Raw genomic sequence first — 16,180 nt, 5'->3', positions numbered from 1 at the left:
ACTGCAAGGAGCAGGTTTCAGTTCAGACTGATGGACGACTGTTTGAGTGTGTTTGAAGATGAAGCGAGAACAATCTAATGGGAACATGGAGGAGTTCTGGAACATTTTACAGTTCACCTGACATGAATTAAACACTGGTATATCTACTGGCATTCTCGTTGAAGTATTACCCTGCTGTCAAGTGTTTTCAGTTTGAAGAATGAATTACTGTTGTCATTTGGAAACAAAATAGAACCCTAAAAACTTGGCATTGGGCTGAGCACATGTAAAAGCAGGTAATCTTAAGATTTTGAGTTTGTTACCCTGTGATGAAGTCATCAAGTCTTTGTGGACACTAAAATTAGCTTCCTCCAGTAAGTATGTGCAGGAAGAAAACCAGTATCTCATTCTCTGTGAGAACGTGAAAAGAAATCAAGTACAGAGTCAAGTCAGAAGTTTTCAGTTTTGTAAGGTCTGCTGTAGTTACTATGTTTTTTATCTCTCATAATGTGTAATAAAGCTTTTTTTGTAAAGTTGATAGCATTTTCCATTTTGAGAAAACAAACTGAAAATTCCTCAGGAATGAGTCTTACGTAAATGTCTACTTCACTTTCCCATCATCAACTTGAAATTACACAACTAACAGTGGTTGTGGATCATCAGGATAAGATGACAGCCTATCCCTTAGGTAATCAGGAAACAGCGTAGCTTATAGCGAGATTTTTTTCTGTAGTCTTGGATATTATCTTTAATAATTTTGAACAACTGGTTTCCTAAAATTGTAAATAATGGAAGTTTCTTTATGTATACATTTTCTTGATTTTTCATTCTTAATATAAGAGAATAGTTAACATGACACTATATACTTGGTTTTAATTTACTTGAGATTTTGTGATTGATTTTCTTCTGAGAATAAAACATAATAGTTGTATAAATTACATCACACTACCTGATAAGTGTTATTAAATGCAAGGCCATAGTAGTAGTTGGTAAATCCGCTCTAATCTCCCTGGCAGCGGAGTTCCTCAAGTTCCTTGCTACTTGCCCCAGTGCTCTGTATTCTCAAATGAAAGATGCACGTGCAGCCTTCTATTTAGTATTCCTTAATCAGCTCAGTGGCCAGGCCACTCCCAAAATTCCACATTGCTAACGCTGTCCCTCTGATACTCCTGAGTTATTATTACCTACTAAAATCTATATTCCATTTTTGCTACCCTAGACCCAATGGGGTGGGGGGCTGGGGCAACTCTTTTTTAGCTCTTAATGATTGGTACTCTGTCTTTTACAGCTCTCAAACCTGCCATCTTCTTCCTTTCCCAGCAATGACAATTCTCTACAACTTCTTCCTGCTGAACTGGGCAACAATTTTTTTTAAAGGGGTGGAGAGGGGTAAAAAAATTAGAAAAATTGGTTAGACTTAAGAAAGCTAGCTTTAGCATCTATTATCTAGTCTCTGTATGCTTAGAAGGCTCAGGGCTTGACTGAAGTTTGGACTGGATCTGTCTGAAAGGCTGGATGAACTGAGTCCATCGGGAATCGGCAGCTATTCCTGAAGGTGTTCTGGAAGCAAGTCTCTGGAAATAGCATCAGGAGGCAGGGAGCTGGAACAGCAGGTCATTTCAGCATCCCTGAGGATGAATCTTGCTCAAACTATATATTCTGCAGTATATGAATCTTAAAACAAAAATTTTAGTATTAAGACATTTGTATGGATTGTACAGTGTGCACAGATAAAGATGAATTTTTGCTCCTTTTATGGGTTAATTTGACCAATATCTAATTTTAATAGATCTTCATTCATGCCATGTGAATGATGGCATGATGAATATTAAGGATTCCATAAACAATAAGATTTATTGTCTAATTTTAGCTGAAGTTTTGGCTAGAGACATTCTTATGTCTGAGCCACTTACAGAGCTGTTCCCATGTGGAGGAATCAGCAAATCATGTTACCTGTCCTATTTGATCTCAAACTCTTCCTTTCTGCCTGTAGGCAAGATTTTCAGGGGGTCTTCCCCTATAATATATATTACATTTCATTGGAAGGGGTCCAAGGCCCTTTCTTCTTTCCTATTAACATACATAGAGACCCTCTCTCCCAAAATAGCTTGTCCTTCCTTGGTCCAGTAGCCCAAAATTAGAAAAGGTATAGATTGATTCAAATTAGCAGCCCCGATTTTCTTCAGACCTGCTCTATTTTGACCTCTCTCCCTGAGGATTTTTAATATAACTACCAACCTTATAACCACATGCATTTTGATAATTAATTGAAAGCAGTTAAAGCAATCTAAACAAATGTCTGTTGAGACAGAGCTCCTTCACTATCCCCTGCCTTGTTCTTACATGATTAATTTTTAATAGATCAAGGCCTAAATTTATTTGTGCATACTTAAATTTTCCCTTCTATGGAAATTAATATCTGGATATATATATATATATCTGGAGATATATATATCTGGATATATATATATATATATATATATATATATATATATATATATATATATCCCCTTCCTCTTTATATGTAACTTGAATTAACATCCTCTCCTTGTTTTTAACTATAATTAAATCCCCTTCTACTTACTATATAAGCCTATTTCCAGGCTATTAATTTGTCATACCAGGCTAAACAATCCCAGAATTCCCATACAACACATGTTCAAAGAACCCAGCTGCCTGCTCTGGCATAGACCCTTTCAGATTTTCTTTAATGCATTTTTCTCAATCATTCTCCCTTCTATGGAAGTTAATATCTCATTATTATTTGTTGAGATAGGGTTTCCTCTCTATCTCTGTGCCTTTGTTTCCTACATTTGAGATCAAAGGCCTGGATTTCTTTATTCCACATTTACTTAAAAACACTTAAACAATTACCACTATATCTCCCTTCTATCCTTAAAAACAAACAAACCTCATTTATCTCTCTCCTTTATCTGATTGTAGGAGGCACTTAAGTAGCCTCTGTGATCTGTCTTTGACTTCTAAGCAGCTTGTCTCTTTGCACAGCAGGGGCTCTCAGCTCCTCCAAACTCTCCTCTGCAGCAACCCAGAACATGAGAAATGGAGCAGGCCTGAGGTTAATAGGAGAGAAGAAAGGGCTTTGGAACCCTTCCAAAGTGATACAGATGAGATATGATAGGAGAAGACCCCTTGAAGATCTTGTCTAAAGATAGAAAATAATTTCTCCCCACCCTGCTGTGTGTGTGTTTAAATGTGCAGGTAGAGGTAGGGTGGGAGTGTTCCATGGTGCATGCATCTAAGTGAGGGTTCACGGTTGTTCTAATAGCAAAAAGTCGCAGTAAATACCTCATAGCTCTGCCTTCATGACCCAATTGCCTCTTCAAAACTTATCTTCAAATACTTCATACTAGGGATGAGAAACTCAGTTTGAGTTTGAAGGGGCAAGGGTGTAAGGTATGACGTGGATTTTCAGTCACAGCCTTGCCTTAGTTGTTTTCCTTTTTCAATCCCTTTTGACTTATAAATATAGGTTTTGCTCACCCTAGCACTGTATTGTTTTCAAGGCTGTGCCTGTGTGTAAGTGCTTGCATTGTTTTTCGTAAAGTACCATTAATTTTATGAGATCACCCAGCATTTACAAAATTTGATGCTGCGGAATTCTTTGTTCCTCTAGACAAGTTGTAAAGAGTTAGCGTACTAGGTCTTGGAGTTGACATTCTGGTCAGCAGGAAGTGAAGGGTACTCCAGACAAGCAAGTGCAAAAGTCTGGAGGCTAGTGCTCATAGACAGTCTGGTAGTGTCACGAGGAGACAGACTAAAACAGTTTTATACAGATAATGATAATTTTATTTCATAACTTCAAAATAATATTTTCTCTTGATTCCATTATAATTCAAAATGTGTATATCAAGACTCTTTAGAGGATATAAAAAGCACATTGAAAAACTACCTGTTACGTACAAGAGAAGCAACATAGATCCAAACAGACAAAACATTTTTGGGATAAGGGTGGATATATACAGCTAAAGCAAACTCAACATTAGGAAGGTCAATGTTATGTACTCCAGTGCTATAAACAGCTTCGATCAAAGGCTTCACTTCAGAATAAGGCATGTGAAGAGGAAATCCAGAGAACTGAGGAGAAAGAACATATTTGTACTCATGAGTAAAGTTCGAATAAAAATTTTTTCTTATGTAAATTACATAATATTAAGCTTTTAGGATCATGAAGTTATTTCTGTTTCTGTTTACTATGTTAACAAAAAATGAAGATTTATTATTTTTGTTTTAGTTACTATTAATATTCATTGTTCCCATCTCTCTTTGCCTTAGTATGCACATGGCCCACACACTTCAACAGACCAGAGACAGCTAACCAGTGCATTCCACTCCAGACACAAAAATTAGTTTACAGGTCTGGCATGTAGTCACAGTGAGTCTATGGATACTTCCTATGGATAATGACACAGATGTGATGACTTGCTTTGGGCAGTGTGGGCAAATAGGTTCTTGGACTTGTTCTAGTATTTGTTTTTATGAATGAAGCCTGCCTGAAGATGTCACCACATGGAGGTCAATGTGGGACAACCCATAGAGAACTGGAACACTGCTCAAGTTTACTGTGACAACTGAACACATTTTGATTAGTTAACTGCATTTTACTCAGTGACTCATCCGTTTTGGCTTTCATGTTGCTTATTTTACTACACTAATTATGAATTTCCCTTTTTTATTACATATAGTACGTGACATATAGGATGAACCAACAAGTAGCAGACAGCATACATGGTTTATTAGAACTTTTAATGAAAAGTCAATCATAAAATCATACCCTTAAGCCAGGTGGTGGTGGCCCATGCCTTTAATGCCAGCACTCAGGAGATATAGGCAGGAGAATCTCTTAGTTCAAGGATAGCCTGGTCTACAGAGTTCCAGGACAGCCAGAGTTACACAGAGAAACACTGTATTGAGAAACAAAAAGCAAAACAAGACAAAAAAATCATACCCTCAAAACTTAACCAAACATGTTCATTTTCACTTTTGTATATAGTTTAGTTTAATACTTCAGCCAGGTGTTCTTTATTAGGATAGGATACATTTCATAGAAAGTGTTGTTTTCCATAGGGTTTTATTGAGTTTTAAAATGCTTCATCACATTTCTTTGTTAGTGTATGGTACCTCTCCTAATGTATGTGCTTCATGAGTGTATGTAGGTAGTTTGATTCCCCTAAATTATTTCTGGGTAGCTTTCAGTTTGAGGATGAGAAAAACCACTGGTCATTTTGCCACATGAGTGCTTACCCTGTAGTCTCCCAGCTGCTTGAGCAGCTCTGCCCTGTGGTCATCTTCTATATCCTCTCCTTGACTTCTTTCCAACAGAGGCAAGAAGTGGCGCAGGGTGGAGGTACAGTACCTGTTCCATCGTGTCAAGTGTCGTGGCCTCCAGTCCATGATTTTTTCTTTTAGTAATTTTTCAATCCTGTTCATTAAAAGATCTTTTATTTTTTTGTTATTTAACATTTTCCAAGTTGAAAATGTAAAATTTGTATGCAGTATCGGGTTCCAGTGAATACTTGAGTGCATTTTTCGCTGGAGGTGTTCTTCTAGGCAGATTAGCACGAGTGATTCTTGTTCTCAAACTATATGCATTGCAACAAGAAATCAGCATAGACAGGATAAACAGGAATACAATGCTTATGACACAGGGCTAGCTAAATTGAATACATTCTGGAAGGCCTTTTTAAAAAACATTTATCTTTCTGTTCATTGGTAATGTAATAAGCAGGTAAATTAGTCCCAGGCATAAGGTTTTTCTTACGTTGGAAATCTTAAATATCTACAAAGCTTTTAATGCCTTATACCAATTTTTCTAACTTATTTATAATAGTTGTTTTTCAAAATTGCCTTTAAAATGCCAGTTTTCATTGCATTGAGTTTATAGGCTATGAAGTATAAACAAAGAACGAAGGAAGTCTACCACTTGCTAAGCCATTACTGTCTTTTCTACATTTTTGAATGATACCCAACAATAACGCTTCATTGTAGGGGGGTATTGTAATTTTACAGATGAGACAGTTTGCAATAGGATAAGTGACTTGAGCAAGGCAAGGACAGTGGCAATCAAGGTAAACTCTGCTGATTCTGAAACCTCTTACTCATCTTAAGCACAGGTTAAGATCCCGACAGCTTCCCCTTGTTCAGAAGCCATGGCTTCACTTTCCTAGCACTTAATGCATTATCACTGGGTTTTATGGTGGACTGAGTAAGTAATCATGGTCATGCTCATTAAAAATGAGTCCATCAATAGTATGCTGAAGCCGTAGATAAGACTCAGGATTGTAATAGATTGGTTCCTCTAGAGCAGCAGTTCTCAACCTATAAGTTGTGACCCCTTTGGCGATTGAATGACCTTTTGACAGGTCACCTAAGACCACCAGGAAACATTTACATTATGATTCATAACAGCAAAATTACTGTTATGTTGGGGTCACCTCAACATGAGAAATATTAAATATTAAAGGGTTGAAACATTAGGAAGGCTGAGAACCACTGCTCTAGATGGAGATCCCACATAAAGGACTTACGGAGAAATTGGGAATAAATTGTTCCTAGCAATAATGTCTCAAATATGTCTTTAATCTTGTGTCATTTGACAAACTGTTCTTCATACAGTGTGATTCAGTGGGAATGAAACACAGATGTTGAAACTGGAATGGTCTATCTGGTGTCGGAAGCCCACTTTAACACTCTGCCCAACACGTGGATAACTTTGAACCTCAGTTCCCATATTGTGAGATGGAGAGTAAGGCCAGTTGTACAGCATTAGTGGAACTACAAAGCCTCAGAGGCTTTAACCAGCCTTCTCTATGGGTTAGCTTCACAAACTGATGAAGTCCTACAAACCACTAATTGGACATGAGAGGCATACTTAAGCTGAGGACTATTATGTGTGCAACAAGATCCATGATTACAGGATGTTAAGCTTTAACCTGAGTTAGTCTTTGGAGAACTACATGTTACTAATGTCCACCCCAGTGTGTCATACAATGTGTCTATGCTGACACTTCATTTGAGCCATAGGATTTAGGCATCACCTCTGTACATCCTATCTGCAGACATAAAATCTTAGCTACCCTGATCATATTGATCCAATCTGAGAGTCTTAAGTTTGTTACTGTGCTTCTAGTGATGAGTCAGTCGCCTGTGGATTTATGGGTATTTTATTACCTGTCTTGTAGTTCAGCAGCAGCTGCTTTGTCTGTGTGTTGATAAATTAGCTCTTCAGGCTATAAAAGAAAGTTCAGTAAGCACCTACATTTAATTTGAATAGGCATTTCTTCCATTGTTAAATTTATTTTGAATTTCACAGAGGTCAGAAAAAGCCCTTAGTGTTGTAGTTATAGATGGCTGTAAGCTGCTGTGTGGGTGCTGGAACTAAACCTAAGTCCTCTGCAAGAGGAGCAAACACTACTAACCAAAGAATTATTACTTCTGTTCCCCCTTTAAGTACTGAAATTTGAGGATGAATAAGAAAAGACAGTCTAAGAGATGCCAAGGAGTATAGAACCAACCAGTAAAGGAAGTGTCATAAATGACAGTGCTCTGTTATTCCCTCTCAATTGCATTTCCCTTAACTTTTGCCACACAAGTAACTGAGCTGAAGTTCTGTTCAGATCATCTTTGATTCAACTGATGTTGAGGACTCACTGTTGCCAAGCCCTTCACAAGCAACGGGCTTCAGTATATGGCCATCAACAAATCCTGCGTTGTTTACACTGTAGTTAGTAAAGATCACGTGACCTAAACGCATTGTGTTTCAGAGTTTTACTACAGCACTGTATTCCTAGGGAGTCACATGTTTTGCATGCTTTCTAAATTTGAGACTTATTTTTATGTACATGCAACTTTCTTTTTTCCCTTTTTACATTGTATTAGGGCTAATAACACACTTTTACAGTGCTAAGATTCATTAAGGCAATCATTTGACTACTGTAAAGTATTATATCATGTATAATTTGGCCCCTATTTCAATTCTTATGGTATCTTTGATTTAATTACTGTGAAAACTCATATATACTACTTTGTCATAGGTGAGAATTTCTTTTGGGCAGTATAAGACTGGTTTGAAAGTTTTATGCCATGGTAAAAGGGTATTTTATATTACAAACTCAGTGTGTGTGTGTGTGTGTGTGTGTCTGTGTGTGTGTCCGTCCAAACATGTTTAATAATACCCAGTCTTACAAATTGAAATCTACTTGTCAGACTCTGAAGTTATACTTATGAGTGGGTTGGACCTGTAGTTGGATTTCATCCTTAGCAGTTAAGAAATTAATTTAGTGACTTAACACTATAAAAGTTTAGCTGTATTTTCTCATTCTATTTAAGTCATATAGTTCCTATATTTAAACTTCCAAATATGTCTAAAATGTATATACCGGTTTTTCATATTTGTGAATGTATGCTTCTTCATGTAAATTTGTCTCATTAGAAAACTAATGTTTTAAATTTTATGTATAAATTTATTAAACTAAATAACCAGGAGTAGAATTGAGGGCCAACAAATACGTAGTTACTTTGTGTAAAGGCTTCATATCTCTTTTTCCACATTTGGGTATCAATAGAAGAATTATACCTGAACACTGGACAGGCCAGGATATGGAAGGCTTCGTGAAAAAAAAGATTTCCATAGCTTGGGCTTTGTGACATCAAAATTTATCCTTAATGGTGAATCATGGTGTTGAATATTAAACCAAATCTAAAAAAAGTACATTAGGATGTATGTTAGCAGGTATGTACACAAGTGTGTCTGTGTGCGATAGTAGGGAGAGGCAGTGAATCGGGCAAAGGTTCACACAGGCTACAGTTTCCTATTAAATTTTTAGTTTCTATGAATTTTACAATCAGTGATATATCATCAGTTGTTCTTGGTCTTTTTTCATACACACACACACACACACACACACACACACACAATCTACTTTTTAAAAAGTTTTGGTCACGACAGAGCTAGGATAGAAATTGGATCCTCTGAGTCTAAATACTTTAGTTAGGTTTTTATTGTTGTTGTTGTTTTGCTTTTGCTTTTGTTTTTGTTTTAATTTCTGTACTCTTCTGAAGGTGAGGTGACTAAACCAAGTTTAATTTAGGACTTGTTAAAGTGGGCACTTCTACCAGTTCTGCCAACTTATTTATATGAATTCATTTAAATACTCATATTTATACAGTCTTTACCTATGTAAAACATGTAAATAAATTGGTCAGCTTTAAAAACAACCATATTTAAGAGGAAATGGTAATACTCACATTATCAGGACCAATTAAACAGCCCACACTTTTCAAGGGGCAGAATGTATCAAATTGTCCGTAACAATGTCCACTGCAGGGATTCCATATTAAATAATAATTTTTCTCCCAAGTTAGCACATAGGCAGTTGGACCCTGAAAATAAATAGCTATTAAAATATTTTCCAATTAATTATAAAATAAGTTCATAGTAGTTTATAGAATTCTTTTAAAAAAAGATTATGTTTTACATTGTGTGTGTGTGTGAGTGTGCATGCACACGCGTGTGTGCGTGGACATCTGCTTGAGGAGTTACAGGAGGGCAACTGATCCCCTGGAGCATGATTTATAGGCTGTGAGTTCTACAGTATGGGTGCTGAGAACTGAACTTGGGTCCTCTGTGAGAGCAGTAAGTATTCTTCACTGCAGATCCGCCTCTCCAGCCTCCAGAACAACTCCATATAGAAACTTCTGCTTTCTAAATTTGATGGCTAATGGATTTAAAAACAGAAATATGTTTTAAGACTCTTGGATTTGACTAGTACACTGCAGTTATCAAAGCTAGTATTGCGTTACCCAGTCAGTATATATGAAGACTTGCTGAAGAACTCTTATTAGTGGGACTCTTTCCAGGGCCAGTAAAGTTGCCATTTGAGTATTCAGAAGGCTGCATATGCCAAAAATACTTTCTCAGTTCCTAATAAAGTCACTTACCTTTGATACACATAGGTACATAAACATAGATTTGGAGCCAAACTGTTGAGATGAAGGACTTTCATTCCCTACTTGGAATAGTCATATAATTGTTGTTGTTTTTTTTCCAGTGAGCATTCATTTATCACTGATGCATGATTTCACCTTGTGTTCACACATAACCTTGGAGTTGTGACATAATTTGCTGAGGGTCACGGAAGTTAGAACATAGGCCCATGCCTTGCTTGCGTTGTCTTGTCCTTGTACTAGGTAGTAACTCAAGGGATATGAACCCCAAGGATGCCAGAGCATTATGACATTTTTAAGACCATTTTAGAAGAGCTGCTACATCCAGGTGAACATTTAACCTTGGGCCCAGAATCGCTCGTAGTGCCCCAACTCTTAGTATTTGCAGTGGGGTAGGGAATACGCTGAGAGTCACCAAGTCTTTACACTAATAACATGTTGACAAAACAGCAGGACAGAGCTGCCAACAGTCCTTCTAATGTGTTTAACTGGTGTGTTCCCTACTTCCTCCCAAATTAGCAACCATGAAAGAAACAGGGTCAGTGAATAGAGACTGAGACTGTAGGGAACATGGAGGAAGTCAGATGGACATTAAAAGGACCACTTAGTAGGGACTGTCGGTGGTAAAATGTTCAAGTTTGCCAAAATAGTCTGAAATACATGGACCTGAGTATGCTGTTAATGGATACCACCACTCCATGTAGTATCCACCGTGGTTCTGTCTGCCTGTTGTGTCTCTGCCACTTCCATAGCAGTTCAAAGGACTGTCATGAAAATGAACTGTGCTCATGAAAAGCATCTAGATAGATAACCACACTCTTGTTAATAGCACCCTGAGTGGCCATACCTCAGGAATCGCATTGCCCATCACCAGCCATGCCTTCTTACCCAGGAACAGAAAGTAATTGCATAGCAGTACTGCATGCTCTTCTTCATCCCCTGCCAGGAGATCAAGGAATTGCTGTAAGAAAGAAAAACAAAAACAAACCAAAATAACAACATTATATCGACTTTTTTCATTGTGGATTGACCATGCAGAATTTATTTGCCTTGTGATTCAGAGTGGTCCGACACTTGCTATGTAGCCCAGGCTGGCAATCATCTTACCTCAGTCCCTTTCTCCCCACTACTGGGATTAAAGGCATGCATGTCCCATCACATTAGGATCTCAAGCAAAATGTAATGTGTTAGTTGAGATTTAGTGCTTTAAAGTATCAGACATTTTTCACACTTCCGATTTTGTTACTATGCTGATTTTTTAGTGCACATCATGTTTTCTTTAACACTGATGATGATGTGAATATCTCGAATCAATATGATTGGAGTGGATAAAAACAGTAGCTTTTTCTGTTCTCACTTTAATGTGTATCTGAGGGCTAAACATTTTTCTAAGTGCATTACAGTGATTGATTCATCCCAGAGCAGTGTTTTGATGGTCGTACTTTCCTTATCCAGCCTTGCAGATGCCAAGGTGGAGGCAAAGATGAGGTAGTAACACCTCTGAGGTGGGCACCTAGTCCAGCTCTGCACTTCTGTTATTCTTGTCTTTGTATATTTTCATGTATCCTCTGGAAAAAGAGATCCTTCCTGGCTCTAAAGTATGTACATCTAAAAATGTCTAGACTTATGTTACCAAAATGCAACTGAGAGCAAAAAAGTTAAAGTATGCCTACACTTTTTTTTTTCGATTAGGTACATTCCATCAAAGAAAATGTGTATAATAAATTTTATAGAGACATCAGACAACCTGAAATCCAGAATCATACTAAACACTTGGGGTGCTATATGTTTGCTCTGCTGTATATCACCTGTGATCCATGAGTTAGTCCAGTGTATGTGGTAGTGAGTAAGAAATACACACTGAATATATTTGACATGGTATACCCTGAGAGGCCCACAAATTGAGAAATATACAATTTCTTATTGTAGCATGAGATTTAGACCGTTTCTAAACAAAGTTGTGATATTATTAATATAATATTAGGACAGTTCAGAATTAAGGTAGGTGAAATATTATTTTTAGTCTCTGTGTGAATAATTCTTCAAAATGCTTTTGGTGGGGGAGCGGAGGTTGCTAAGATTCAACGTTTAATATGTCCTTGCATGTGCTAGGCAAGCGTTTACTACTGAATTAGATCTCCAGCCCTGTTTTCTTTAACTTCTGAAGTTTGACAGAATTGAACCAGGAAGAAAACTATTTCAGAATTTAGCCCATCCTGCTAACAGATGGCCAAGTAGGTTTTATAATAACTCATGAATGATGCAGTGGAAGATTATGCAAGCCACTTAGCTAATGTGCAGTTAAGGCAGTAAAGCTGCAAGGGAAGAGGACTCACATCAGAGGTGCTCCACAGGTCACAGACTCCAGCAAAGGAAACACTATCAGGCAAGAAAGGGATCAAGGACACGTACCGAGCTACCAGCTCCTGCGTAAAGAAAATTAACTTTACAAATAACTTCCAGGAAAGCAGACAGCTGCATCCCCACTTCATTTCTCAGAAGAAGTTCATATATGTGTGGAGCTTGAAATTGATGTGCACAAGGTGCTTACTACATACATTACTATCTCCATCTCCTCCTAAAGCCATGCAGGAGGTTATTTGTATTATCTTACAAAGAGGCTGGCTCTGTCCCTTTGAAACGTCCTTGTCTCCCTCACTTCTGTTCTCATTTGTATTTCCTTGGTTTTTGGCACACAAGACTTTGTAACATCATCTTGAACTGCACTTCTCTTAGTTCAGTCTTGAAAGTAGCCATCCCTTCATGGGACACTGGCTCATTTTAGGAACGGACAGAATATTGGAGTCAAGTGTGGTCATTGTATAATTCACAGTTTATTCATCTGTAAGGGGGAAAATTGTATGTTATTGGCTTTCCATGTTTATACTTCTGTGAATTTTGTTTTAAGGATTTAGATATTTGAGGTCCAATGAGATGGCTCAACAGGTAAGCACACTTGATGATTGACCTTAATGGCCTGAGTTTGATTTTTGGAACCCCAGTGTGTAGTTTCAGTGAGAATGGCTCTCACCGGCTCATATATTTGAGTACTTGGTCCCAGTATGCAAAGGATTAGAGCCGTGTTAGTGGAAGCAGGTTTGAGATTTCAAAATACCTGAACCATTCCCAGGGTGCGTGCTCTCTCTCTTTGTCTCTCTTTGTCTCTCGGTCTTTCTCTCTGTCTCTCTGTCTGTGTCTGTCCCTCTCTGTCTCTCTGTCTCTATCTCTCTCTCTGTGTCCCTCTCTCTGTGTGTGTCTTTCTGTGTCTGTCTCTCTGTCTGTGTCTCTGTCTCTGCCCCCCCCCCCCTTTCTCTTAGTTATGGATCAGGATATTAGCTTTCAGCTGTTCCTCCAGCAGGCTTACACTCTATCATCATGGACTCTAACCTTCTGAAACCAAAAGCCCAAAACTCTTATAAAAGTTGTCTTTGTCATGTTTTGTCATAGCAACATAAAAGTGACTAAGTCAGAGGTTGGTATTAGGAAGTGGGCTATTGTGTTACAGATCTGCTCATGTGGGTATTTTGTACAGACGTGGAAGACTTTGAGACTCTGAACTAGAAGAGTGCTTGAATACTGTAAGCAGAGCTTAACGGGCCATCCTATCAGGAGCTTGGAAGACAGCAGTGTTGAGAGCTGTGTGGACTGTGGAGTCCAGTTCAAGCGGGTTCAGAGGACACTATTAGCAACTGGGTTAGATAGCATTTTGGATGATATTCTGGAATTGCTTGTCTGCCGTATCTCCATGATTTTTTTGCTTCTTCCCTCAGCCTTGTGGCTCATCAATACCCAGGTCTAGTTGTCATGAGTTACCAGACAAACTGAGATCCAACACTACTTCAGGTTCTCACCCTAGTGCACTCTTGCTTTCTTCCTTTTGATTTCTTTTCTCTTGGTTCTATCTTAGCCATAACTTTAATAATATTTGAAATATTTTGTTTATTCATTCTAAACAGTCTCTACTGGGAGAAGTTCATACACATTTACAATGCTAAGCAGAACACAAATCACTGTTGTGGGCACTAAGGACAGTTCTCAGTGGTAGAGCAATGCCTGAGGCATGGAATCAACCAATCAACCAGCAATTCATAAGTTCCTATTTGGTTTTCTATAGAAATTAATGATATATAGTGAAGGCATGTCTCTATCTATCATCTATCTATCTATCTATCTATCTATCTATCTATCTATCTATCTATCTCACCATATTAAAAACTTAGAAACAGTTTCTCCCTTTACTATCCATAGTCTCAGAAGAGTTATGGGCTATAGTATTCATGTAAAATTGGCTTAACATATATATGGCTCACAGGTCAGGTGATGGTGAATCTTACAGTGAGTATGGGATTTTGAAGCCAGTGAATGGTTCATATCTATCTAGTGTATCAGTGTAAGTTCATATTAGGATGGGTTATATATTGAAAATATATATTGCTCAAATAACTGCTGTTATTTTGAATTCAGTGATGCTTATAGCATTAAGTAGAATACTGAGTAGTTACTTTGGTATAGCCTAACGCACAATTAAATTATGTTTATGCAAGATTTTGAAAGTTTCATATGTTAATTTTTCAGTACCTAATATAAGACCAAGAGTACATAGTAAGCACTTAATTGTCTATGGAAAGAGTGAACCAAGGATTATCATCATCTCTGGTACTTTCAGACTTCCCAAATAAAAGAAGTCCTCATTGCAGTAAAACAGTTTGAGTCGTTACTTTGATCTCTTACGATTTCTGTGTACTTAGTTTAAGTATTATGAGATGCCTGGCAGTACACTGAAGTTTTAAAACAATGTGTTTTTTTTTTTTATGCAGCACTGATTGGCTGTGGCAGACTCACCGCAGTGGCCTGTGGGTTGCTGGGGTAGACATTAAGGAGCTCCTGCGGAGGGTTTAAAGGCTTGAGATAACGTGTAATAAAGACGGTTCTCCCATTCATGTCAGTCACTGATGTGAGGCATTGGCGATGGGGGAATTTTAAGGCACATTCAGCTTGAAATTTCTCTGTTGCTTGAAGTAATTTCTCATCTTCCTGGGTATCAAACTTCAAAAAGAAATACTTCGTGGAGTGTATATGATTACAGGAGACCAAAGCAAACATCCAGATTTCGTAGACACTAGGAACTGAGTCTGTGCTTGCGAAGTATGATGACATGATTCTTTATAAAGTCATTGTTCTCTCCAGCTTTATTTATTTGTATTAATATTTAAGAATCAAAATAATCCTTAAATACTAATTTACATTCAGTAAGACTGAAAGAAAGTAGTGAGTTGGCAAGCCTTATGAAAACTATTAGATTAATAAAATAAACAAACAAACAAAAAAACCTGTACAAATTAAACACCAAAGTACTAATCTGATGGCTGAGCAAAAGCAACAGAGTTTCTGTGTGCTTTGATTTAGTCTTCTAAAGGGGGAGAGAGCGTTCAGAATCCTATGTCAAATATGAACTGGTACAGATTCCTGCAGTAGAACTGTCAAGTCAGATATTGTTGTGATTTTAGAAAAATAGAAAATTATGGAACATTAAAGGTATGAAAAATGATTGAATCTATGCTTTTCCTTTAAACTGATTTATTAAATTTGTAATTTAAGTAGTTGTTTGAAAAATATTTCCCAAGAGTCTTAAAGATTCCAGACACTCTGGATTAAGGAGTAAGAAAATCTCATGGAACTTGTAGTCTAGAGAGGAACAAAGAGAATGAAGCAAACAGCTGAAGAGTTTGAGCAGATTCTACAGGGTACTATGGGGAGACCTGGGAGGATGCAAGGGAAGCATCTGCAGGTACTGTCTCCAGCAAGAGATCCTGAGTCAGTGTAACTGTTGGCCTTTCAGGCTGACAAAAGTGTGGCAGAGAATGTCTCAGCTTCTTGGGGTCAAATGCTCCATTATGCATCTTGAAGGAAGGACCTGTATTTGACCTTTTCCATCCTGTACCTAGCACTTCATATGCACATGCTGGCATCTAGTCACTCTCAAGTCATTAATATGCATGTAGGACACCAGCAGCTAAGGAGAAGTGTGCTGTTTGTGATGTGAGAAGTGTCATGGAAAGGCCAAGTATTGCAAGAATTTGAGTTGTTTATTCTGAAGCAAATCTGGACGGAACTAACAAACTCAGGTTTATTCAGAATGCAATGTAGAAAATTCTTAAGTGCTTCAGTTCCTTGACCTGCCAGTTAATGAAACATTTGCAGACAACAGAATGTGTTCATCTTGCCGTTGAATAGTCAG

The 16,180-nt window shown here is 37.7% G+C and overlaps 1 protein-coding gene across 1 annotated transcript in view; it reads right to left on the bottom strand.

Annotated features, from left to right (window-relative positions):
* Positions 1–3,763: 3,763 nt before the first annotated feature.
* Positions 3,764–16,180, bottom strand: part of Cc2d2a (coiled-coil and C2 domain containing 2A) — an 81,633-nt gene continuing 69,216 nt past the window's right edge. The window contains exons 31-38 of the mRNA XM_028787820.1: positions 14,785–14,988; positions 12,279–12,368; positions 10,790–10,903; positions 9,244–9,378; positions 8,573–8,695; positions 7,168–7,226; positions 5,242–5,419; positions 3,764–4,074 (exon numbers count right to left, since the gene is read on the bottom strand). Of these exons, the coding sequence (XP_028643653.1) occupies positions 3,886–4,074; positions 5,242–5,419; positions 7,168–7,226; positions 8,573–8,695; positions 9,244–9,378; positions 10,790–10,903; positions 12,279–12,368; positions 14,785–14,988 (1,092 nt within the window). The 3' untranslated portion in view covers positions 3,764–3,885. The remainder of the gene's footprint in view (positions 4,075–5,241; positions 5,420–7,167; positions 7,227–8,572; positions 8,696–9,243; positions 9,379–10,789; positions 10,904–12,278; positions 12,369–14,784; positions 14,989–16,180) is intronic.

The sequence above is a fragment of the Grammomys surdaster genome, unplaced genomic scaffold, assembly GCF_004785775.1.
Source record: "Grammomys surdaster isolate TR1022 unplaced genomic scaffold, NIH_TR_1.0 125679, whole genome shotgun sequence".
NCBI lineage: Eukaryota > Metazoa > Chordata > Mammalia > Rodentia > Muridae > Grammomys > Grammomys surdaster.
The sequence above is the reverse complement of the archived record's forward strand: the minus strand, read 5'-3'. Positions and strand labels throughout refer to the sequence as shown.